The 26750-nt window shown below is 40.5% G+C and overlaps 1 protein-coding gene across 4 annotated transcripts in view; it reads right to left on the reverse strand.

Moving 5' to 3' along the window:
- LOC148848927 (abscisic-aldehyde oxidase-like) overlaps positions 1-26750 on the reverse strand; it is a 126029-nt gene that overhangs the window by 79529 nt on the left and 19750 nt on the right. For all 4 annotated transcript variants that reach the window (XM_088951960.1, XM_088951959.1, XM_088951961.1 and 1 more), the window contains exons 3-4: positions 21332-21591; positions 21017-21226 (exon numbers count right to left, since the gene is read on the reverse strand). In XM_088951960.1, coding sequence (XP_088808086.1) covers positions 21017-21226; positions 21332-21591 — 470 coding nt within the window. The remainder of the gene's footprint in view (positions 1-21016; positions 21227-21331; positions 21592-26750) is intronic.

Raw genomic sequence — 26750 nt, forward strand, 5'->3', positions numbered from 1 at the left:
AATTGATAATATCTTCCTTAGGATCAGAACCGGGATGTCTCTCCTGAGTTACGGAAGGATTAGTCTCTGTCGATGCCAGATTAGCTGAGTTATACCTTCTTTGATTCTGCTGACCTGGTTTCTTGCCCTGATCCGGTGTTGACTTCTTACCCAAATCCTGTGCCCATTTAGGTCTTCCATGGAGATCCCAGCATGTATCTTTAGTGTGTCGTGTCTTCTGGCAGTGAGTGCACCAAAGCTTGCTTTTATCTTCTGTTTTTTTCTGTGTCACCCCTTTTAAAACCACCTCTGACATTTGTATCTGAATTTCCCCGGACTGCTAGGGCAACTGACTCCCCTTCTACACCATTCATCACACTTCTTCTGCTTTCTTCTTACTGCACCAAGGCATACACCTCCTGGACTGATGGAAAGACTTTACTACCCAAGATCTGTACCCTGATGGACTCATATGACTGATTCAGCCCTAGGAGAAAGGCAAACACGCGTTGCTGTGATACAAGTGACTTATAGGCTTTTGCATCTTCATCACACTTCCAATTCACATTCTGATAGTGATCAAGTTCTTTCCATATTGATGTCAAATCAGAATAGTACATCGAGAGACTCCTCTCCCCCTGCTTGCAAGTAGAAGATTCAGCTTGTAGTTGATATATCTTGGCATAGTGTCTCTGTTCTGAATAAGTGGACTTCGCTTGTTCCCTTATCTCACAAGCAGTTTCAGCCCACATGAAGGTCTTCCTTGTGGCAGCATTGAAACCAAGAGCCAAGACATCACCATACTGTTCTCTTGGTCCCACCTATCATGCTCAGCACTTCCATACTTCGGTTCCTTTACTCTCCCATTGATGTATCCTATTCGCCCCCTTGCAGTGATGTAGAGTTTTATCCCCCTAGACCACTCAAGGTAATTCAGACCATCAAAGGGAATGACAACCATGGGAAAGCTCATATCCATCCCCCCACTCACTCCATTGTGGCTCCCTGAGATTTCTGAAGTAGCAGAATTCTTAGTCGACATGGTCAGGCAGTTACTCAGTCCCACACACCGGATTTAGGACCCCTCCTTACTCCACAAAGCAATGCTCCACTCAGTTCACACCCACACACTAGGGTTTACCAACCAGATTGTGCACAAACCGTACCAAATTCTGGACAAAACTGAAGTAATATTCGGCAGTTTCAGACCTACCTATCAGAATTCTAGAATGGCTAACAGCCACTAATCAGCAGGAGAGATCCTTCTTGCTTATAATCAACTCAAACCATTGAGAAGACAGGTCAGCATTGACCTACAGGTGTCTTAACACACCAACAGGATCACACGATCCAAGACAACTAGGGTTGCACAGGTTCGATAGCATTCAGCTGCCCCAGATTCATAGGGTTTTCACTCGACCCATGATCAAGGAGAGTAAAGAGGAGAAAAATAGAGGGAGAACTGTACCAGTCATAGCTATTCTGTAGTCCAGAATCAGATTTCCTTTCTGCTAGTCTGTTCGACCTATTCTTTGGGTTGATCGATCTTCTCTTGATAGTAGGGTTGATCGGTCTGCTCTCTTTTAATCAGTATTCCTGCTCTGATACCATCTTGACAGTGTAGCCGGCCAGAGATAGGTGAAAGAGGAGAGAAGAGAAGAGAAGAGAAGAGAAGAGAGGAGAAAAGAGAGGATTTGCAATGCAACAGTACTGGCAGCGCCAGTGTTTATTTAATATATATATAGGGCGACAGAAAATAACAAGGGAAAAGACCCTTGTGCCCCTGAGTACAATAACAGGCATAACAGAAATAAAAAACGAAATAAAAAACACTTTAATTTGGACAAACAGGCCCTAACAACTGCAACTAAGTTATTCTAACATTATTCCAACATATGTCATTATCATTTGGGTTAATTATCTTTTTCTTTATTGAATCAGTTGTTTCCATAATTATTTAAAGGAATAAGTTTGTCGAGTCTACATTGTGAGTTTTGAGTTTTCAAAGCATTGTAAGAACACTTATCCTAAAAGCAGTCAAAGATCGACTATTCCTTGTAATATTATTCACTCTGATGTGTGGGGGCCTTGCCATTTACCTTGTGTGGATGGTTATAAATATTTCATTCTGTTTATTGATGATTTTTCACGATACCTGGATCTACCTTATGCGCTCTCACGCTGAAGTGCCTAAATTTGTGCAACAATTCCACGAATATATCCTCACTCAGTTTGATACTTGCATCAAATTATTCTGATCAAACAATGCTAAGGAATATTTTGAGAAGGACCTTACCTCTTATCTTGAAAATTTTGGGGTTGTTCATCAAAGTTCTTGTGCATGTACTCCACAGCAAAATGTAGTGAAGAGGAAAAATAGACATTGTGGAAGTTGCAAGGAGTATTCTTTTTTCTACCCATGTTCCTATGAAATTTTAGGGGGATGCAGTTTTAGCAACCACTTATCTTATTAACCATATAACTTCTTGAGTCTTGGGTTAAAGTCTCCTTTTTGGTGTCCTATTTCCCGGTGTTGAGGTCTTCTCCATTCCTCTGTGTGTCTTTGGTTGCATCTCTTATGTCCACATTCCCAGCTCCAAGAGACATAAGTTTGAACCCAAGGCTCGGAAGTGTATCTTTCTTGGTTATGCCTCCACACAAAAAGGGTACTATTGTTTTAATCACATTAATGGCTCCCAGTTTGTTTCCATGGATATCACCTTTGTAGAATCAGTTCCCTTTTATAATCATCCTTCTGATGTGGAGTCCTCCTGAACAGTTTTCTTCGTCCCTTCCTTTGCCGGCTCCGATTAAGTCCTATGTTGAGCCTCCCACAGTTACTCCCACTCCTGTAGAGGATTCCTCTCCTTCTAGATCTCCTCTTGTTCCTCCTCCTACAACTAGACCTCCTATTTTACCACTCATCCTATTCTCCAGAGGTTGTACCAACAGCAAAGACTAAGGCAGACACAAGTTGTTCCTACATGGCTACATCTCTAGTTGAGCCTCAAGCGCTTCTAACCACTAAAGAGAGGACAGGTCCAACATCTCTACCACCAACACCCTCGTTTCCAAATCACGACCTTCCCATTGTTGTGAGAAAAGGTGAGCGCAAATGTACAGTTCATTGTATTTCCAAACATCTTTTTTAAAACCTATTGTCTCCATCCGACTATTCCTTTCTAGCCTCTATTTCCTCTCAAGACATTGCTAAGTCAGTGACTGAAGCCCTAGTCAAACCAGAATGGAAGGATGCTATGAGGACTGAAATAAAAGCAATCTATAAAAAGAATACGAGGGACATTGTTGATCTGGCAGTTGGGAATGAACCTGTTGGGTGTAAATGCACTTACCCTATCATGTATCATGTTGATGGGTCGAATGAGAGATATAAGACACATCTAGTTGCCAAGGAATAAACCTAGGTGTATGAGATAGATTGAGAGATATAAAGACACATCTATAAGGGTTATTTTATCTTTGGCAATAAGCAATGATTGGCCCCTTTATCAATTTGATGATGAGAATGCATTCCTAGATGGTGACCTCACTAAAGAAGTATACTTGTCCCTCCTGAAGGGATGAGAGATCCATCATATGGATGGCCGAACCCTGGAGGAAGGTTGGGCAAAATTTCAAAAATTTCTCTCTCTCCCATCTAGGAATCACATTCCCAATTTTAGAAAACTGCATTTTCAATTATCAATTTTGAACAAAACCGAACCAGATCTGAAACCAAAAGGGAGGAGAGGGATATACCTCATACGAAGTAGCAGTAACTCCCAATGAAGGTGTTCACGCCCAAGGAGAAAACCAAAACCTGCTTCCACGGAATATGACACATTGTGAGGTGAAACAGGATCAGCAGGACGACTCTACAGCAAGAACCGAATTCTTCAGCAAGAATGGAGTAGAGGGCTGGTGAGCACGACTTCAGATTGCTTCTTCTACCAAGAAGCAATATTAAGAACAATTCTCAATCACTCTCACAAATGGAGATCGAACTGGGTAGGGGCAACAAGAACAAGGAAGAACTCTGCGGTTTGTTGTGGTGTATCTAGTGTCTTTCATGTCCGCCCTGCTCTCTTATTTATAGCCTTAAAGAGACAACCTCCTAATCTGATTAGGAGTTTCCTGATCTAAATCTTTATTTGGATATGGACTCTTTAAGTGATAAAGATAATCCCTTATCTTATCTGCAGTTCAAGATCAGCTTAATCCAAATCAAATTAGGAGTTTCCTGATCCAAATCTTTATTTGGATCTGGACTCTTTAAGTGGATAAAACGATCTGCTGATCCAAACCCAGATCTGCCCCTATTTAATTAATCTAATTAACCCAGTTCAAAATTGGGTTTTAGGCCCATTAAGTTTATGTGCTCACTTAACCTCTTAACCTGCTGCCCAATTGGCACTCTTTGTATGGCATGGGACCCAAACATTGATCTACACATCAGCCACATGGGTTCATCCCAGCCTCTGTTACAAGGCCTAACCGAATTCACTGTAGGAGACGGTGAACCCCTGAGTCCATCACTATGGACTTTTAATGGGCCCAACATTTACACTAAATGGTCATTGGGTCCAGCCACCTTATGAAAACCAAAGCACTGTGGGCAGATGAAAGATTAGCCCATCAGGTATTACCCTCAATGGTCTTACACTTAACCTCTCAGCCCATAATGATCAAACACTGCCCGACAAGAGAGGACCTCTCCCTCGGCTGCAAGGTACAGTGCTGCACTCTCTACTCACATGGATCCCGAGAATTAAAACCTTTTGCCAACATACCTAGGTTTGGACCCCTCTAAGAATCTCACTAATTGCAAATCAAAGACAGCCCAATCTGACACCTAGTGCAGTACTATAATCGAGTCTAGGGGTCAGGTGTAACATTCCAGTTTTTCCCATCTATCTCCAAGTTCCAGGAAAATACTAGAATTTTGATCCAGTTCAGGGTTTCAAGAAAACCCACACTACATGTACCTCAGATTTCACCCTAGTAGCTGAGACAAACCACCACGACCAACTTGGCGGTACATCAGTGTCAGCCTCAGCAGCATAAATCTCCCCAGATCTATCAAACGGCTATAATGATTCTAAACTAACACGAGTCTCATAAGTGTCCAGTTTAAGGGTATTACACAGAAACACACCACAATGACATGAATCAATTATGTACTTTATTCATTTACAATAAATGTCTAAAGGTACATCAATCTGATTAGAGCTTAGGGCATAACTGTCTAATAGATCCCATTTGTACTTAGGTCCAATCGAGTACAAGTCGAAGTCCCATACTTTCCACGTGTTTCTCAAACACGTTCTATGTCAGTGGCTTAATTAATGGGTCTGCTACATTTTCCCCTGATGCTACCTTCTGAATCAGGACGTCCCCTCTTCCAACTATCTCCCGCAGTACATGATATTTCCTCTTGATGTGCATCGACTTCGAGTGGGCTCATGGCTCCTTAGCCTGAGCAATGGCTCTAGTGTTGTCACACAACAATGGAATGGGTGATGTGCTGGATGGAACTACTCCTAATTCCTGAATGAACTTCTTCATCCAAACGGCTTCCTTGGCAGCTTCACTTGCGGCAATGTATTCAGCCTCGGCTATGGAATCTGCAATAGACCCCTGTTTGCTGCTATTCCAGCTAACAGCACACGATCCTATCGTGAAGATATAACCAAATGTAAACTTTCTATCATCTGGATCTAATTGGAAATCGGCATCAGAATACCCCTGGATCTGTAGTGAACTATCATCGAATACCAGACAAAACTCTTTTGTCCATTGAAGGTATTTTAGTATGTTTTTCACAACGGTCCAATGCTCCTGCCCTGGGTTAAATTGGTATTTACTTACCACACTCACTGCCTAAGAAATGTCAGGACGAGTGCACAGCATGGCATACATGATGCTCCCTACGGCTGAGGCATTGGGAATCTCTTTCATGCCCTCAATCTCTTTGGGAGTCTTGGGAGACATATCCTTGGAGAGAGTGACCCCGTGTCTGAAAGGAACATTTCCTTTCTTGGAGTTCTCCATACTATATCTTTTGACAATCTTGTCAATGTAAGCAGACTGGAACAATCCTATTATCCTCTTCGATCTATCTCTATAAAGTCGAAGACCCAATATGTAGGAGGCTTCTCCAAGATCTTTCATGGAGAATTGTTCTGAAAGCCACACTTTCACTGTAGCTAACATTCCTACATCATTCCCAATGAGTAGAAAGTCATCTACATATAGAACCAAGAAAGTAACCTTATCCTCACTGGTCTTCCTGTAAACGCATGTCTCATCCGAATTTCGCTCAAAGTCAAACTGTTCGACAGTAGAGTCAAACTGGATGCTCCAACTCCTAGAAGCTTGCTTAAGTCCATATATGGATCGGTTGAGTTTACATACTATGTGTTCCTGACCTGCAGCTATAAAACCTTGTGGTTGCTGCATATAGATATCTTCAGTAAGATCTTCATTCAGGAACGCAGTTTTTACATCCATTTGTCAAATCTCGTAGTCATGGTACGCTGCTACAGCTAGCAGGATCCTAATGGATTTAAGCATGGCCACAGGTGAAAAGGTTTCCTCATAATCGATTCCCTCTTTCTGAGTGTACCCTTTCGCCGCATGAGGAGCCTTGTAGGTCTCAACTTTACCATCGGGGTCCTTCTTCCTCTTATAGATCCATTTGCAACCAATTGCCTTTACCCCAGAGGGCAGATCTACTAGAGTCCAGACTCCATTGGTCTCCATTGAGTCCATCTCAGCTCTCATGGCATCTACCCACTTCAAGGAATCTATGTCCAACATAGCTTCCGAATAAGTCACGGGATCCTCCTCACTAGTCGTGGCTTCTATCAAGTAACTTTCTTAGTCATAGTCGTAACGAACTAGAGGTCTGGAAACCCGGGTAGATCTTCTAGGTTGGTTATTTTCTGGAACTGGTGGGACATCTTCCACTACCCCTGGGCTCTCTCATCAAGAACAACTTGCTGATGATGATTATCTAGGATATAATCTCCTTCTAGGAAGTGGGCATTTCGACTGTAAAACACATTTTGCTCTTTTGGATCATAGAACAAGTAACCTACAGAGCCTTTGGGGTAACCTATAAATAGGCAACGATTGGTCTTGGATTTCAATTTGTCAACACTAGTTCTTTTAACATGTACTGGACAACCCCAAATTTTCAAATGTCTCACACTTGGTTTCTTACTGGTCCATAGCTCATATGGAGTTCTTGGAACGGATTTGGTTGGAACCTGGTTCATCACGTAAATCGCAGTCTCTATTGCAAAACCCCAAAAGGATGTGGGTAACTCCGAGTGGACGAGAAGTGATCGGACCAAACCTAATAGAGTTTGATTTCTCCTTTCTGACACGCCGTTTAATTATGTAGTAGGAGGAGCTAATTGTGATACTATCCCATTGTCCTTTAAGTAGTCCCTGAATTCATCAAAGAGATACCCGTCGCCTCGATCTGATCGAAGGGTCTTAATTTCTCGCCATAATTGTTTCTCGACTTCTTGTCTGAACTCTTTGAACTTTTCAAATGATTCAGAGTTATGTCTCATTAAGTACACGTAACCATACCGTGAGTAATCATCAGTAAAGGTTATAAAATAAACGTGTTGGTTACGTATCCTAACATTCAAGGGACCACATACATCAGTATGTATAAGGTCAAGTGTGCCTGTAAATCTTTCAGGCTTTCCCGTAAATGGCCTCTTCGTCACCTTGCCCTGAAGGCAAGATTCACAAGTTGAAAGATCTTCGACAGATAGAAAATCCAAAGGACCATCCTTGCCAACCTTGTGATACGATCTATATTAATGTAGCCAAGTCGGTAATGCCACAGGCCCGTGAGATTAACTGTATCACGAGTCCTCTTGGGGATTATTCCGACTTAGTTTCGGTAATGTTTTTTTCTAGAGAATGGTTGTAGAACATAAAGACCGTTCTCAAGTTCTCCGTACGCGAGGAATTTGTTATTCTGTTTAATAGTAATCACATTACTGAATAAGATAGAATAACCACCCATGCACAATTTTGAGACAGAAATCAAATTTCTTCTTAAATTAGGTACGAAAAGACAATCTTTAAGTATAATTGTTCCTTCTCTGAAAACTAGTTCTACAGTTCCTATGGCTGTAGCTGCAACTATTGCAGAAGTCCCCAAGTAGAGCGTCACTTCTCCATCACTCAATCTTCTGCTTATCCCTGCAGCGAGTTACACGCATGAGTTGAAACCCCGGAGTCAATACATTAGGAAGCAAAAGTGAGCAACAAATTAGTCTCTATGATAAAATATCCGAAATTACCTTGCTTATTAGTCTCTAGATATTGAGGACAATTCCTTTTCCAGTGGTCGATCTATTTGTAGAAGTGACAAGCATCTGATGCCTTATCTTTCTTCTGCCTTTTAGTTTTGCTACCCTTCTTCTAAGCCTTCCTTTTAGCCTTCCTCTTTTTCTTGCCCGATTTTCTACCTTCAACAAGCATCGCTATTGACTTATCCTTCTTAATAAGTTCTTCAACCCTGCAGAGTTCCTGAAGGCTAACGTTTAGCTTATTCATGTTGTAATTCATGATAAACTGATTAAAGGACAGAGGTAAGGAATTGACGATAGCATCAATTTTGGTGTCATGATCCAGTCCTAACCCGAGAGCCTCCAGTTCATTAATATAACCCATCATCTTTAGACAATGGTCATGAACCTGTTGGTTCTCGGTCATCTGTGCGGTCATAAACAATTTTACGACCTTTTGTCGAGTAGAACGGTTCTGCTATCCATACATACTCTTCAAACTATCCAATATATCCTTCGAAACTTCGATCTTATCAAATTATCGTTGTATCGGATTGACTAAAGAGGCTATAATATAACACCGGGCAAGAGAGTTTTTCTCTTCCCATTCTCGATACTCTCTTCTTCGGGCCTCAGAAGCCTTGTCGCTCGGACAATCTGGAGTGGGGTTCTTAGCAATTTTTTCCAATTTTTCGGGCGTCAGAACTAGCATAAGGTTTCAGAACCAATCAGCATAATTAGGGCCCTAGAGTTTGTTATCATCCAACAATTTGGTGAAGCTTCCGTTTGCCAATTCTAGTAAAGGCAAGGTAGATCTATAAGTCCACAACCTAATTGATTCATGTCATTACATAGAAAGGGCTTTTAATCTATGTTCCATTTCCATTTTGGGCATCTCTGAGATTCCCTCCAATCTCAGTGACGGAAACAGTTGTATCTTTGGAAATGTGGGAAACCACATGGGGTACATGGAGCCAACTGTTTCATTTGCAAAAGCCTACCACCTTCTATGAAGGATCTCATCCACTCATCTTATGAGCTTTCCATTTGGCCAATGTCAAACAAGATTCATAGCCATTTTAGGTTACCTTTCTGTACAGTAAGTGCTTATCCATCATGTTCGTGAACGCCAAGCTACCGTGAGAGAGTCTTTCATTTTAGGATAGGCCCCTCCTACATCGGTCTATGATGCCCCTATCATCGCATGAAGCAATCTAGCCAACTGCATTAGCAAATAGATAGCCCAATTTTATGGTGCATCCCCACCCACCAATACAGCCAACCTTCATACTAATAATGGAAGGCCTTTAAAGAATTCATCATATGAAATTCCCTATCACATGCACTTATATTTAATGAAGGGAACGAAACCCCCTATATCTTATTTAGGTCAAACCAAAGTGGCTCCCACTGGCTTTCAGAAAACTATATTCAAAGTGGGCCTAAAACGACTAGGGTTCCACATGGTTCCTCTTGGGGAAGAAGCTAATGTGGGGCCCATCAAACGGGGAGATCAACCAATGATCCTATGGACACCATGGAAATGATGTGCATTCAGCCATGGTGTGCGAAAGAGCCACTTTGAATCAACATGGGCCAAGTGCTTATGGTCCATAAACGTAGCACATCAAACATCCACACATCACATGTATGAAATCCATAATTGATCCAATCAATTAAATAACTGTAGAACCCATAAATAAAGCCCATTTAATTCCATAATATTACCAATTAAGATTATCTAGATATATGGATTGAACTGCAAAGAGCAGTTCGGCCCATATAGCATTTATGTTGAATTAGGCTAAAGCAGTTTTAACATATTAAAATTGGGTTTTACAGATGTGGGTCGAATTGCATCTTGCAATTAACCATCAATCGCTTGGCCCAAATAGGAAATTTTAGGGCTGAAAACAACCCCCATAGAACCATAGATTCGGTCCAACCAGTTTGGTCCAATCTGGTTCGAATGGATCTAGGGTTTGATGTTTAATTCAAGATTCAATTCAAGAAGATGATCTGAAATTAAACAACTGATAGATGACATTCAAGAATTAGTAATCAAACAAAAAGGGGGTTGTTCGCAAGGCTGCTACCCTGAAAAACAAAGATCAGTTCGCAGTATGCAGATTCCAAAACTACAAATCGCAAATCGCTAAACCCGAATCTGCGAAATTCTCTCCTTTGCGTTTTCAGTTTCGTTTACGAATGGAATAAAATTAGAAAACCAAATTATTCTATTAATATTACATCAGATTCGAATTCCTATACATTCCATCTAAAATTAAAAATAAAAAATAAAATTATTTTCAGACCAAGAATGAATAGAATAAATCAGCAGGTGCGCAGACTTCTTGTGCCAAAAAAAGAATTCGATCTCCACCATACAAACAGCCCAAAATCCAAGAAAAATATATAGAACAATTCTAAATATAAATCAGATTAATAAAAATTTAATTTCAGATCATTCGCCCAAAACTAGGAACCAATTTCCCAAAAATAAACGTTAACTGAGCAAATCAAGTAGAACGCCTTCTGCCCATTTGCGTAGATACAAATCTAGTTTAATTCGGTTCAAGATTTGAACCTGGCTCTGATACCATTGAAGGGATGAGAGATCCATCATATGGATGGACGAATCCTGCAAGAAAGTTGGGCGAGATTTCAAAAATTTCTCTCCCATCTAGGAATCGCATTCCCTATTTAGAAAACTACATTTTCAATGATCAATTTTGAACCAAACCGGAACAGATCTGAAACCAAAAGGGAGGAGAGGGGTATACCTCATACGAAGTAGCAGTAACTCCCAATGAAGGTGTTCACGCCCAAGGAGAAAACCAAAACCTGCTTCCACTGAAGATGACACAATGTGAATTGAAGCAGAATCAGCTGGTGAGCACGACTTCAGATTGTTTCTTCTACCAAGAAGCAATATCAAGAACAATTCTTGATCTCTCAAAAGTGGAGATCAAACTGGGTAGGGGCGGCAAGAACAGGGAAGAACTCTGAGTTTGTTGTAGTGTATCTGGTGTCTTTCATGTCCGCCCTGCTCTCTTATTTATAGCCTTAAAGAGACAACATCCTAATCTGATTAGGAGTTTCCTGATCTAAATCTTTATTTTGACCTGGATTCTTTAAGTGATAAGGATAATCCCTTATCTTATCTGCAGTTCAAGATCAGCTTAATCCTAATCAAATTATGAGTTTCCTAATCCAAATCTTTATTTGGATCTAGACTCTTTAAGTTGATAAGACTTATCCTCTTATCCTTATCTGCTGATTCAAACCTAGATCTGCCCCTATTTAACTAATCTAATTAACCCAGTTCAAAATTGGGCTTTAGGCCCATTAAGTTTATGTGCTCACTTAACCTCTTAACCTGCTACCCAATTGGCTCTCTTTGTATGGCGTGGGACCCAAACATTGATCTACACATCAGCCACATGGGTTCAGCCCAGCCTTTGTTATAAAACATGGCCGAATTCACTGTAGGAGACAGTGAACCCCTGAGTCTATCACTATGGACTCTTAATGGGCCCAACATTTACACTAAATGGTCCTTGGGTCCAACGACCTTATGAAAACCCAAGGACTGTGGGCAGATGCAAGATTAGCCCATCAGGTATTACCCTCAATGGTCTTACACTTAACCTCTCAGCCCATAATGATCAAACACTACCCGACAAGAGAAGACATCTCCCTCAGCTACAAGGAACAGTGTTGCACTCTCTACTCACATGGATCTTGAGAATTAAAACATTTTGCAAAACATTTTGAAGCCATAATATATATATAAATATATTTTGCAAAAACAAATTTCAACGGTTAAAATCAACTGCCAGCAGTTTAGGCTTCCATCAGAGAGAGTGCATCCCCGATCATTCACTTTGTCCGACAAAGGGGCTGATCCTGTCACTATGATCACCCACTCAAATGAATTCTTGGATTGTCCCAAAATACCTAGGTTTTGACCCCCTCTAAGTATCTCATTGATTGGCATATCAAAGACAGCCCGATCTGATACCTAGTGCAGTATCATAATCGAGTCTAGGGGTCAGGTGTAACATTCCAGTTTTGCCTATCTATCTCCAAGGTCCAGGGCAATACTAGAATTTTGGTCCAGTTCAGGGTTTCAAGAAAACCCACACTGCATGTACCTCAAATCTCCCCCTGGCAGCTGAGACAAGCCACCCCAACCAACTTGGCGGTACATTAGTGTCAGCCTTGGAATGATAAATCTCCCCAGATCTATCCAACGGTTGTGAAGATTGTAAACTAACACGAGTCTCATAAGTGTCCAGTTTAAGGATATTACACAGAAACACACCAAAATGGCATGAATCATTTATGTACTTTATTCATTTACAATAAATGTCAAAAGGTACATCAATCTGATTGAAGCTAAGGGCATAACTATCTAACAGCCCCAACATAGTTCTACAAGCAGGGAGAGAAATGGAGTTCGTGCAGGCAGGTCAGTGGAGGAGATCCTTGAAGATAGAAGCAAAAAATTTCCTACTTGAAGAGATGAGAATCAGGGGGAAGGTAAGCCTGAAGGTAAGGGAAGCGAAAAAGGGTACAATATTGCTGGAAGGATTAGAAGTGATCGAGTGGCTAAGAGAGTTCATAACTGGAGCCTGTTCAAAAGGTAAGCAGATAAACCGGCAGGATTTTAGTACATTAGAAGGAAGAAGATATGTTGTTGAATGTAAGAGGAATAGAAAAGGCTTCTTCATAGTTTTGGCTGAATTTTTTGGTAAGGGATAAAGGCAACTGGTGTGTCTACTAGCAGGAAAACAGAACCAAGGTTAGGGGAAGTTGACTTGTTGTTCAAAGAATTTTTAGCTCAAAGAGTAGCAAATGATAAAAAAGCCTCCATAAGGGAGGAGAAGGAATATCTCAGCAACAGCAGGGTAGAACAAGGGCCAGTGGTCATGGCAAAAACAAAAGGCCATTGCAGAATGGTGGGAGCTCTAGAGAGAGAAGAGTGGGATAGTAAGTTTGTGATACAAGCCAAGGAAAAGGTTAATGATTGGAGGAAGGTTGCTGACTTATTGGCAACCAGGTTGAAGCTGAAGAGTGTCTTCATAGTAACCCCCTTCGATAACTGTAAAGCCCTTCTAGATCCAATAGAGAATGAATTGGAAATATCAGCTATCAATGTTCAGGCTGATTCTGGATCATTCACAGTCTTTAAATGGAATCCAACATCCAACTCCAAGGATTTTTTTGTCGAAGATGGTGTGGTGGTGCGTGTAATAGGCATGCCATTTCATCTATGGAAACAAGAAATAGTAGAGTCTATAGCTGTATTGTGTGGAAGAATCTTGAAAGGAGCTTTCTGAGGCAATCTTTATTCAGTAGCAATCTTGCTAAGTGGTGTGAAGCCAGAAGACATTCCACGAAAGGTAGAGGTACGAACAGAGGGGAGTTTTGTCTCTGTGTGGCTAGCTTCCTCCATTGAAGCAGGGCTGTGGAAGGAGGCTCGTATGGTAGGAGGGGAGGAGGAAGAAGAAGCATTACGTTGACTTGTGAGATTGGTTAATTCAAATGGGAATGAATGTTTCACTAAAAAGGGCCAACAAATTCTGGGAAGCCAAAAAGCTTTGGGGCAGATGGAAGGTCAAACCTGTAGAAAGCAAGAAAAGGATTTGACAAATGGCAGATCTTTTGCGCAGGTGGTGTCAGGGGAAACAGACAAAATTTTACTAGTGTCGAAAGGGAGAGGGCTGAACCAGCAACCTCATACAGGGAGGGTTGCTAGCTCGACCATTAAAACAGGGGGCGTGATTTTTTAAGAGGTCACGTGGGACGAAAAGACTTAGAAAATGGGCCTAGTCAAGTGGGTCCATTTTCTGGTGGTCCGAAGAAGGCAACTCAAGCAAAGACTTTAAAGTTGGGTTCTTATATTACAAGTCTTGAGCCCAGAGCCCATTACAAGACAGATGGGCCAAGGGACCCTTTAAGTAAGCACGTGACTGAGGAGGGATGAGCTAATAGACGAGATTAAGCGTCTATCTTCTTCTACCCCGAATCCCTCCTTTCGTTCGAACAGTTCAGGCGCAAAATCTCAAGACTCTCAGTCTCGAGGCTCTCTACAGTGGGTCCCATCCAACCTGGCGAACCGTCTCTCACCAGATAGGCGCAACCCGAGAAAACTGAAGCCTAGTGATTTGAACAGAACAGGGTTTGAAGATTGGTTGAGTGAACAAAACAGCAATGACGATTCTGATAGAGATGAAACGTTAAGTTTGGGAAGTCTGTCTCCGAAAAGCAACAATGATTTACTTGAAATAGAAAGTTTGCATACAGAGCTGTTGTTTTTAGAGGAAGAGACTGAAGAGGCAGGTGGCGGGAAGACTAGAAATGGTGAAGAAAATGGTTCTAAGGCTGTGAAAACTCCTCTTCCCTTCGTCAAGGGAGCTGACTCTGAGTCTAATGAATTACAGGATGTTGGTGGAGAGGGACAAGAATCGGCCGTGAGGATGGATGTGGGTATTCCAGTGTCGGAAACATAGAGAAAGGTTTTCCAAGTGGGTAGGTCGTCAGGAAGTGATTCTTTCACTATGTCTACTTCACAACCTTGTCCAAAAAGGGGAAAGGCCTTAAAACCATTTGTCACCAGTCAGCAATTCAATTCCAGTGATTCTAGTCCTACCCCCGTCCTACCAGGTATGGGTGTCAATTCATTTTCAGGTATTGACTTGTTTGCTATGCCTGCAACAGATATTCCAGCTTCCCATCCAGGAGGTTCTGATGCAAGAGAGAGGGTGATAGTGGAAGGAGGAGAGAGGGTGTTGGAAGGAAGTAGTAAGGGGGAGGCAGACTGAATTTGGGAGTTGATCTGTACAATGATGGAGGAACTAAAAAAAAAATGAAGGATTCTTAGAAAGATGGTGTAGCCAAAATAAGTGTGAGCAGGGTAAAATTCTTCCTCAAACATTGGCTGAAAAGGATGGAGAAAAGAAAAATGATGATTGATGTATTAGGAGGGAGGTGGGGAAGGAACAAAGAAGAAAAAAAGATCTGAAGTGGAAAGGCTAATTTCAGACATTGAGGGGGATTTAGAATTCAGTGGTAAAGGGGATAGGAGGAAAGGCCTAAAATGAGGAGATTATGGCCTTTTCATGGGTTTTTTGCTATTTTGTCTCGATGAAAATTATTAGCTGGAATGTAAGAGGGTTAGGGAGTGCAAGAAAGAGAAGGGTGATCAAAGACCTACTCCGAAGGGAAAAACCCGATATTGTGTTGTTACAAGAATCCAAAATGATAGAATTAGATGGGAAATGGGTGAGGAGTTTTTGGAGGTCTAGAGGTTTAGGTTGGAGCTCGTCTACTTCTTGGGGAGCCTCAGGGGGGATCGTAACACTATGGAGGGAGGATGTGATAGAAGTAGTGGAAGAATTGATAGGCAGATTCTTAGTTTCCATTAAGTGTAAGAATGTACAGAATGGGTGTGTATGGGTCTTAACCAATGTTTATGGCCCTAATTCCTATAGAGAGAGGAATGAGATGTGGGAGGAACTATATGCAATCAAGGGGCTATGGGATGGCCCTTGGTGCCTAGGCGGGGATTTTAATGTCATTAGATTCTCTGATGAAACCAGAAATCCCCAACAGGTAATTACAACAAGCATGAGGAAATTTAATGGTTTTATTGAAGAATGTGAACTGAAGGAAATACCTCTGCTGCAATCCAGTTACACTTGGTCCAACCTTCAAGAAACTACTTTATGTTCGAAGTTGGACAGGTTCTTATTTAACCTTGCCTAGGAGAATAGTTTGGAAAACTTGGTTGCTAGAGCGGAATAGAGATCATTTTGGTAGAATTGAGGAGCAAAAATTGTGCCTAATCTCTCGCATAGAGAACTTGGATATAAAGGAATCTCAAAATGGGCTGACCGAGGAGGACAGAGTGTTAAGGAGACAATTGAAAAAGGATTTGGAAGAGATGTTACTGAGAGAAGAAATCAATTGGAGACAAAAATCTAGACACAAGTGGATTACGGAAGGCGATGGGAACACTAGATTCTTCCATGATTTAGCAAATGGGAGACGAAGAAAGAATCTTGTGACCAAGCTAGAGATAGGAGAGGAGGTGATTACCAACCAAGATGACATAGCCAGAAAATTTGTGGACCACTTCATATCGATTTATAGAAGACCTTTGAGTTAGAGAGTAGTCGTGGAAGGGGTGGATTGGCCAAGAATTGATAACGGAGTGGCAAGATGGCCGGAAAGGGATTTCAAGGAAGAAAAGATTAAGAAAGTTGTCTTTCTAATGGATAGATCCAAAGCTCCAGGTCCAGATGGCTTTATAATGGGTTTTTATCAAGACTGTTGGGAGGTGTTGAAAGAGGATTTAGTTGAAGTCTTTAAGGAATTTACAGACAATCACACTATAATCCCTAGAATTAATGCCACCTTTTTGGCCTTGATACCTAAGAAGAATGATGCCAACCACCCAAAAGATTATAGGCCTATTAGTCTGGTGACAAGCATCTATAAAATTCTAGCTAAAGTGCTCTCGTTGAGGATCAAAATAGTCCTCCCTTCTATCATTAGTGAAACCCAGGGGGCTTTCATTCAAGGGCGACAAATAACAGATCATATCTTGAAAAGGTCTAGTAAGAAAGGTTTCATTTGTAAATTGGATCTTGAAAAGGTCTATGATTTGGTGGACTGGAAGTTTCTATTAGAGGTTATGCAAAACTGTGGATTTGGGGACAAGTGGTGTAGTTGGATTTTTGGGTGTATCAGTACTTGTCACTACTCTATTCTGGTAAATGGCATGGTGAGAGACTTTTTTCCAGCTTGCAGGGGTGTCAGGCAAGGGGATCCACTCTCACCCTTCCTTTTTACCTTAGTAGCTGATGTGATTAGTAAGATCATTACTAAGGCTGACAGTGAAGATGCCCTTAGGGGTTGGAGAATAGGGAGACACCAAGTCCCCGTCACCCACCTTCAGTTTGCAGATGACCTAATGATTTTTTGTGAATGAGGTTTTAGCGAAAATGTAGCAAACCTAAAGGAGCTAATCAAAGGATTTGAAAGTATTTCTAATTTGAGCATAAATTTGGAAAAGAGCTGCATAGCGGGTATAAATTTGGAGGTAGGGGAGGTCGAGGCTATTGCGGAGTGTCTTGAGTGTTCCACCTCTGCTTGGCCTATGTCATATTTAGGGCTTCCTTTAGGGGCAAATCCTAGGGAGAGTAGATTTTGGACCCCAGTGATAGAAAAGTTTGAGAAGAGATTAGCCTCATGGAAGAGGAATTATATCTCTTTAGGAGAGAGAATTATCCTAATAAGAGCTACCTTGGCTAACTTACCTACCTATTTTTTGTCTGTTTTTAGGATACCAGTTAGGGAAGCTAGGAAACTGGAGAAGTTGATGAGAGATTTCTTATGGGAGCCGGAACAGGAAAAAAATAATCACTTGGTTAATTGGGAAATTGTGTGTAGAAGTAAAGAAAAGGGGGGTTTGGGACTTGGGAGGGTAACTAGAAAAAATCAAGCTCTGTTAGGGAAATGGTTGTGGCGATGGCCATTGGAAAGAGAGAGATAGTGGCATGAGGTGGTGGGAAGCATTCATGGGAGGTCAGAGAATGGATGGGATGCTAGTGTATCAAGGCAAGCTAACCTAGCAGCACCTTGGAAGGCTATTCACAACACCCTTCCTCAATTCCTCAATTTTATTAGGTATGAAGTTTTTTCTGGCAACTCTGTCCTTTTTTGGGAGGATATTTGGGTAGGAGACACACCTTTAAAGGATTTGTTCCCTTTGCTATTTTCTGGTTCTTTGTACAAAAAAGAGGTGGTCTCAAAATTTGTCTCACCTTTTGGAACACCCTTAGATCCTACTTGGGATTTTGGATTTCGCAAAGGACTTAGGGATGACGAAATTGATTCTCTTTCTGTTTTGCTTGGTTGTCTTAATCAGGTTTGTTTGGATCCCTCCAAGCCCGATAAGAGGGTTTGGACTCCTAGACCCAATGGAACCTTCACTTGTGCTTCTTTCTTCAAGTCCATCTCTCAACCTTCTACTCACCAACCCTTTCCGTCAAAAGAAATTTGGTACAGGCTAGTTCCCCCAAAAATTATGGCGTTTTGTTGGGAAGTATTCCATGGGAAAGTAAACACTCTAGATAACCTACAAAAGAGAAGACCTTTCCTTTGTATTTCTCCTAATTGGTGTATCCTCTGTAGAGCTCACGGTGAGGATTGTTACCAACTATTAATATCTTGTCCCTTTTCTACAAACCTTTGGGCTTGGCTACTTTCCTTGTTTGGGAGTAGTTGGAGTCTACCAGCAGAAGTTCACATGCTCTTCAACCATTCTACCTTGTATTGGCCTACAACAATAGGGAGAATTATGTGGAGATGTGCTCGTGCTGCCTTGATTTGGACTCTTTGGGAAGAAAGGAATATTAGAATTTTTCAAGAGAAGGAAAGAAGCAGTCAGGATTTGAAAGCCTGTGTGTTAAATAGGGCAATACCTTGGCTGATGACCTTGGAAATCTTTCATCAATTCTCCTTTAATGACCTTTGGAGAAATTGGTCAACAGTAGCGAGGTGTTCATTTCTAAAGGACAAATCAATTACAAGCTGGTCTCCTCCATCCGAAGGCTCACTAAAGTTGAACTTTGATGGAAGTAGCATGGGCAATCTAGGATTATCCGGAAAGGGGGGTGCTTTGAGAAATGAGAAGGGAGAGATTTTGTTGCTCTACTCAGGTCCCTTGGGAATTGGGGACTCCACCAGGGTAGAACTTTTAGCTGCTTTACAACGGGTGCAATTTGCAAACTAGCTGGGGGTACAACACCTAATAATCGAGGGGGATTCCAAAGTGGTGGTGGGTTGGTTGAAAAATCCTGAAGAGGCTATGTGGCGTTACAAGAATGAAATGAAGAAATTTAGTTGGTTGACAAGGAATATGTTGGTCACTGTACAGTGGGTGGGGATACAAGGCAAGGTGTGTATGGTAAGGAAATGCAAGGCAAGGTGTGCAAATTGAAAAAGCCACTTTATGGTTTGAAGCAATCTCCACGTGCTTGGTTTGAGAGGAGAAATACTTTGGTCACATTTATTGTTGTTTATGTAGATGATATTGTTATTACTGGAAGTGATACATAAGAAGTCAATGATCTTAAGAAGTTCCTTAACTCTGAATTTGAGATCAAAGACTTAGGGGAGTTGCGGTATTTTCTAGGCGTTGAGGTTGCTAGATCCAAAGGTGTTTTCATTTCTCAGCAGAAATATGTGTTGGGTCTTCTTACTAAGACTGGGAGACTTGGTGCTAAACCTGCCTCCACCCCCACCGATGTGAATCATAAATTCTTAGCTGGTGATGGAGAGCTTTTATTAAACAAGGGAGTATTTCAAAGATTGTTGAGGAAACTTCTCTTTGTATGACTCATCTGGACATATCATATGTTGTAAGTGTAATAAGCCAGTTCATGTATGCTCCTAGAGACACATATGGCTGCAGAAGAAAGAGTACTATGATATCTTAAGAGAACTCCTGGAAAGGGCATAATGTTTGCTAAACATAGTCATATGAAGGTAGAGGCATATACAGGCAGAAAGAGTACTGTCATATCTTAAGAGAACTCCTGGAAAGGGCATACTGTTTGCAAAACATAGTCATATGAAGGTAAAGGCATATACAGATGTTGATTGGGTAGGTAATGTTAATGATAGGAGGTCCACATCAGCCTATTGTGCTATAGTGGTTGGGAATATTGTTTCCTAGATGAGGAAAAAGCAATTAGTGGTTGCTAGATCTTTAGCTAAAGCAGAATATAGGGCTATAGCCCGGGGTTTCTAAGTTGTTATAGCTTAGATCTCTCCTTGAGGAGATGGGCGTCTCATGTGACAAGCCACTAATGTTATATTGCGATAACCAATCTGCTATTAACATTTCTTACAACCCGGTTCAGCATGATAGAATTAAGCACATTGAGGTAGACAGACACTTTATACGGGAAAGAGTGGCTTCAAGAGAGGTGTGCCTTCCTTTCATTGCATTAGAAGAGCAGCTAGTAGATTTTCTAACTGAGTGATTTGACATCTATGCTTAGCTTGAGGGGGAGTGTAGTGAGAATGGGCCGAATGGGCCTTAGTTTCTTTGTTTTTCTTTAAGTTGTATTTATAACTTGTGTTAGTAGGTAGTGGGCCTTAGTTATGGGTTTGTTTTTTCTTTTTTTTTATTGTTATCTTTGGTGATGGACACCATACTGAGGACACTCATGTAATTGTCTTTATTTTTTACAATACAAGAACAGAAGGAAACCATTGGCTGAAGAGAGGTTTAGAACTCTCTCTCTCTCTCTCTTCTTCCCTTTCTTCCATCCTTTACTTTTCTCTCTTCCATCTTCTTCAATCTTCTTCTCTTCCGTTTTTCTTTTCTTTATTCAGATTGTTGCAGGTGTGTTTCACAACTCACAACATGAAAGGAAATCCCTTACTGCTTCACTAAACTATGATCCTCTAACTCAGGTTTGAGTACTCACTAGTTTGAACTTGTCTTTCTAGCTTCTAGAAGTCTATGTTAACTACATACAGCCAGGATGTGGTTCAGCAAAGTGTCAAACAAAATATTGACACTAGAAGTTGAACCATCCAACATGACAATACACCCATGTACAGATATCCAGGTATCATCGTTAGTCATGTGTATGCCTAAATGTTCACACTTGGGAGAAAGGTTTGAGACACACCTGAGCTGAGAGAATCTTGTGATCAGCTTCCATCATTCCTTTTGAGAAATCACCTATCTGTTTTGGGTTAATGAAAGGAGGGACCTCAAAAAAGCTGGACCTTTCAACTGCCTCTTCTACAGATAGAATAGGTGATCCTAGATCCTCTGTGTCATAATCAATGACAGCAGAATTGGCTGCCATGTCAGCATGCTTCTGTGTATCTGCCACCTACAAAAAGCATTTCAATAAATGTGTCAGTTAAACAAGCTGACAAAGGAAATTCATCAAATTGAACATCCATGACAAACACCAATAAAAAATCAGATAATTTACCACAAGAGCAAGTGGTTGGCCTGCATACTGAGTAACATCATCAGCAAATAGAGGTTCACTATTAAAAATAGTCCTAGTTCCTATGTTCTCTCCTCCCTCTGGGATATCTTTATAGGAAATAATACCAACAATTCCATATGGTACTGGGGTTGATTTTAGTTTAATATCCTTTACATGTGCCAAAGCCCTTGTGCTATAAATGAATGATCCATAAAGACAATCTTTTGGAGAAGTAATGTCATCCACATAGACAGCCTCACCTGCATAGTTCAAAAGTAAGAGACAAGTATGGTGCTGCCTCAATCAATTAAATAATTTTTTCTCTTTTCAAGTGAACATAATAAAAATAAATAAATGAACAAATGCAACAAAGAATTAATCATTAATTATTTATATTTTAATGAAATAATTTTGGTAGGATGGATAAGTATGGGATGGGTTGGGATGGGAAAGGGAAATGGGTGGAAATTTTTCATGTTCCATTGTTCGGTTGCAAAAGGGAAAATAGTTGGAAAATCAACCCTAGTAACAATTACTAATTGATTAATTAGTAATATTTTTATTATTATTAATCATTAATTATTTATATTTTAATGAAATAATTTTATAAATATTTAATATGATAATTATATAATTAATTACTAATTAAGAATTAACATTTTTTAAATTTTATTTAATTAATATTTACTATGAATGAATTAATTATTTATTTTATTTTTAATGATTTAACATTTTTCTTATTTAATTATTTTCATTAAAACATTAATTGGATTAATAATAAAGCCCTTATTTATTTATTCATTAATTACTTAGTTAATTAATTGTTAACTATTTCTGTTAATTATTGATTAGTTAATATTTTTATTATTTATTATTTATTATTAATTAGGTGCTAATTATTTAAAATCAATGATTAGATAATTAGTTATTTTAATTAATTAATATTTTAAATTTTACTATTTTACAAGTTATTAATAATATTATATTTTATGAATACCAATGACTAATTAATAATTTTAATATTTTAATATTAATTACTCATAAATTATTAAATTATTTTTATTGATAAACTATTTCTATTTATTTATTTTAATTCAATTATTAATATAAAATAATTATTTAAGTATTAAATTACATATTTTGTTATTAATTCTTAATTAATTAACAATATTTTATGATTTAGTATTTTATTGTTAACTATTAATTTGATAGTAATTAGTTAAATAATTATTAACATTAATTAATATTTTAATCTTTATCAGTTTCTATTTTATTTTATTAATAATTGTGACTTAATAATTTTAATATTTTATTCTGAAAAAATAATTCATCATTAAATTATTTATTGACTAACATTTTTATTAATTATTTATTTTAAGTTATCTGTGATTTGTTTTAATCAAATTATTTTATTAATATGTTATTAAATAATTAATAATTTATTTATGAGTCATAGATCCCGTATTAACTCTTAGACATATACAAGGAAGGTAGTTTTTGTTAAATAAGTTTTTTTTTCTGAAAGGTAAGGTAAGATTTCATTAATTCAGGTGGACTAGCCAGGGAACAAAGTCAGATTACATTCAGGTGCTTAAAGTCAGGAGTTACAAAGAACCAAGAAATCAGCTTGCTGACCGCCTGTTGCAGTAACTCATCAATGCTCTTTGACTTATTGCAAAAGACTATTGTTTCTTTCTGACCAGATTACCCAAAGAACAGCCGCAGGGATTGTCTTCCATACTAATTCTCCTTTTCCTTCAAGCCTGCAATCTTCCAGTTGAGCAGGTCTTTGACTAAACTTGGCATGGCCCAACATATTAGCGGCTCTGAGAAAATGTTCCCACACTCTAGAGGAGATAGGCCAGTGGATGCTCAGGTGGTCTGTGGATTCAAGAAAAAGTCCACAAAGGCTACACAAGAGTGATGAGAGCTGTAGACCCCTCCTATCCAAGCTGATTTTAGAGAGGCACTTGTTCAGCACCATAGTCCACACAAGGAAGTTAGACTTGGAGGGAGAAACAGTATTCCAAATTTGTTTACAAGGGAAATTAGCAGAACCAATGCTGCTGAGTTTAGATGTCAGGGACTTAACTGAGAAGCAGCCTTCCCCACTCCATTTCCAGCTCCATTCATCCTCATTATTAGTATCAACATTCTGACCCTGTAAAAGATCCAGCAGCTCCAAAACCCCATCCAATTTCCAGTCAAACAGGTCTCTTCTGAACTGAGGGTTCCTGACCACTGTGCTGTGCTGTTGAAGAAGACATGAATCAACCACTGAGACTTCTTGATTTGCAGCACACTGAGAAAGAAGGGGAAAGGCCTCTGCTAAAGGGTTATCCAGACACCAGGGATCTTTCCAAAACCTCAGCCTACCACCTCTATCCACCTTGAATCTCACACCTTCTGTTAAGACCCGTGTAGAAGCAAGCCCGAAAGGGGAGGTCCAGGCCCATGGCACTCGAAGCCCAATCCAGTGCGCCCCACGAATCACGCGCACCACACCTCCTCTGAGGTTCGTTTACATGCACCGTCCACGTCAGGAGAAGTGATCAGAGTTCGTTAGTCTGTTAGAAGACGTGATTTCTTGCTATAAGTATCTGTAATGAGTTCTTGTAGAGCACGACAAGATTAAACCTATTAGCATCTTCTTTCCCTCTTCTCTCTTCCTCTGTTCCTCTCTCTCTTTTTCTCTCGTTCATTTCAGGAGGGTGAGCTCCCTCGAACCAGCTCTACCCATTCTCAGCCGCCCAGGAAAGCAAGCTCATCAATTGGTATCAGAGCCTAGCGACGATGCCAACCACCAGATCCACGGCAGCAGAAGAAAGGATTGATCGGATTGAAGGGAAGGTGCGGCAGACCACCAATGAGTTGAGAGATATCAAAGAGACACTCTCAGCATTGGTTGGGCAGTTTGAACGATTGTCATCGGCACCTAGAGCTTCAGAGGTCGAAGGATCCAGCAGCAGCAGAGGGATCAGGCGAGGAATCTTTCCCGTCAAAAACACCAAGATAGACTTCCCACTCTACTCGGGTGATGACCCTGTCCCTTGGATATACCAAGTTGAGCGTTATTTTGAATTTCATGAGACCCCAGCAGACCAGAAGGTTTCCATTGCCTCCATTCACATGGACGGTGAAGCCATTATGTGGTATCAGTGGTACCATAAGACCCACCCACAGACCACTTGGTTAGATCTAACCGAAGCTTTACAAGTGAGGTTCGGACCCTCAAGCTATGAGAACTTCAATGAGTCTCTCTCAAGAGTGAAATAAACTGGGACTGTGAGGGAGTACCAAAACGAGTTTGAATGGTTGGTGTTAGACAGTTTTGTATGCCCTTAGCTTCAATCTGATTTGATGTACTTTTGACATTTAGTGTAAATAAATAAAGTGCATGTGTGATTCATGTTGATTCTGTATAAGACCCTAAAACTAAACACTTAATGAGACTCGTGTTAGTTTTAAATGTTCACAGCCATTGGATAAGTCTAGGGAGATTTATCCTGCCAAGGCTGATACTGGTGTGCCGCCAAGTATTGGGATGGCCTGTCTCGGCCACCAGGGTAAAACCCAAGGCACATGTAGTATGGAATTACTCGAATCCTTGAACCGGACCAGTCCAGTATTGCCCTGGACCTTAGAGACAGATGGGCAAAACTGGAAAGTTACGCCTGACCCCTAGACTCGATTATGATATTTCACTAGGTAGCGGATTGGGCTGTCTTTGATATGCCAATCAGTGAGATCCTTAGCGGGGGTCAAAACCTGGGTATGTTGGGACAGTCTGAGAATTCATCTGAGTGGGTGATCATAGTGACAGGATCAGCCCCTATGTTGGACAAAGGTAATGATCGGGAATGCACTCTCTCTGATGGAAACCAAACTGCCGGCAATTGATTTCAATCGTTGGAATTTTGTTTTGCAAAATTTATATATATGATATATAGGTATTTCCGTTTTCAAGTTGTTTGCAAATAGTTTTAATTCCCGGGATCCAGAGAGAAGAGAGTGCAGCACTGTTCCTTGCAGCCGAGGAAGAGGTATTCTCTTGTCGGGCAGTGCTTGATCATTATGGGCTGAGAGGTTAAGTGTAAGGCCATTTAGGATAATACCTGATGGGCTAATCTTGCACCTGCCCACAGTCCCTCGGTTTTTATAAGATGGCTTGGCCCAAGGACCACTTAGTGTAAGTGTTGGGCCCATAGGGTCCATGTGATGGGCTCAGGGGTTCACTGGGCTTCTCAGTGAATTCGGCTAGGCCTTGTAATAAAGGCTGGGCCGAACCCATGTGGCTGGTATGTAGATCAATGCTTGGGTCCCACGCCATACAAAGAAGCCCAACTGGGCAGTAGATTGGAAACTAATTGAGCACTAATTACTTAATGGGCCAAAAGCCCATTTCGAACTGGGCTGATATGATCACCCACTTATGGGGCGGATCTGAGATTAAGGTTAGCAAAAGGATTGGGCCTTTAACCTAATCCACTCCAGGAGACCAAATTCGAATCAGATTTGAATACGGTAATCTCCTAATAAGATCAGGAGTAAGCTAACCTAATCTGCAGATAGGATTAAGATCATCCCCTATCCAGATGCTGATTTGGATTGGGATAACTCCTAATAGGATTAGGAGATTTCTTAATCAAGAAGAAAGAGGAGAAATCCTAAGAGAATTAACAGAATTCGAACCTAGGGTTTTGAGCAAGAAAATATTCCTGCGAATTGAGATAGGATCCCATACACTCCAGAGAGAAGAGAAGCAACATTCGCCATCTTCATCTCAGGAGTTCTCCTCCAACTGTCGCCATTCCTCTGAAAAGATTCGATCTTTGAAGAAAAGAAATCAAGAAATCAGTTCTTGATATCAGTTTTGCAGAAGGAACTGAAAAGATTTGGTGCTCAATGTTTCCAGAGGATTCTTGTGAAGGATTCAGTGTGTAGGACGCATTCTGTTGGTACCGTTCTACAGATTGTTGTGTCATCTTCATTAGGAGCGGTTCTTGGTGTCTCCTTTGGGCGTTAGTACCAACTTTGGGAGATACTACTTCTCTGGATCAGGTATAATTCCTCCATTGTCTTTTGGTTCAGATCTGGTTCGGTTATGGTTCAAGTAGGATCCTTGAATATTGTATTCTAAATTTGGGGAATATGATTCCTAGTTTGAAGAAGGTAGGAAATTTTTTTGAAATTCGCCCACCCATTCCGCAACCCTTTTGGCATCCATACAATGGATCCTACCATTCTTTCAGTTGGCCAAGCTTGCTACTAAGTGTGAAGGGAAGCATGACTTTCAAAAGCTGGAAGAGCTTGGAAATGTCTTAACAAGTCTAGATCCAGGGGACTCTATTATTGTTGCCAAATCATTCTCCCACATGCTTAACTTGGCCAATTTGGCTGAGGAGGTTCAGATTGCTCA

The sequence above is a fragment of the Nelumbo lutea genome, chromosome 6 (assembly GCF_056320005.1).
Source record: "Nelumbo lutea isolate HS-2025 chromosome 6, American lotus-T2T, whole genome shotgun sequence".
Taxonomy (NCBI): Eukaryota; Viridiplantae; Streptophyta; class Magnoliopsida; order Proteales; family Nelumbonaceae; genus Nelumbo; species Nelumbo lutea.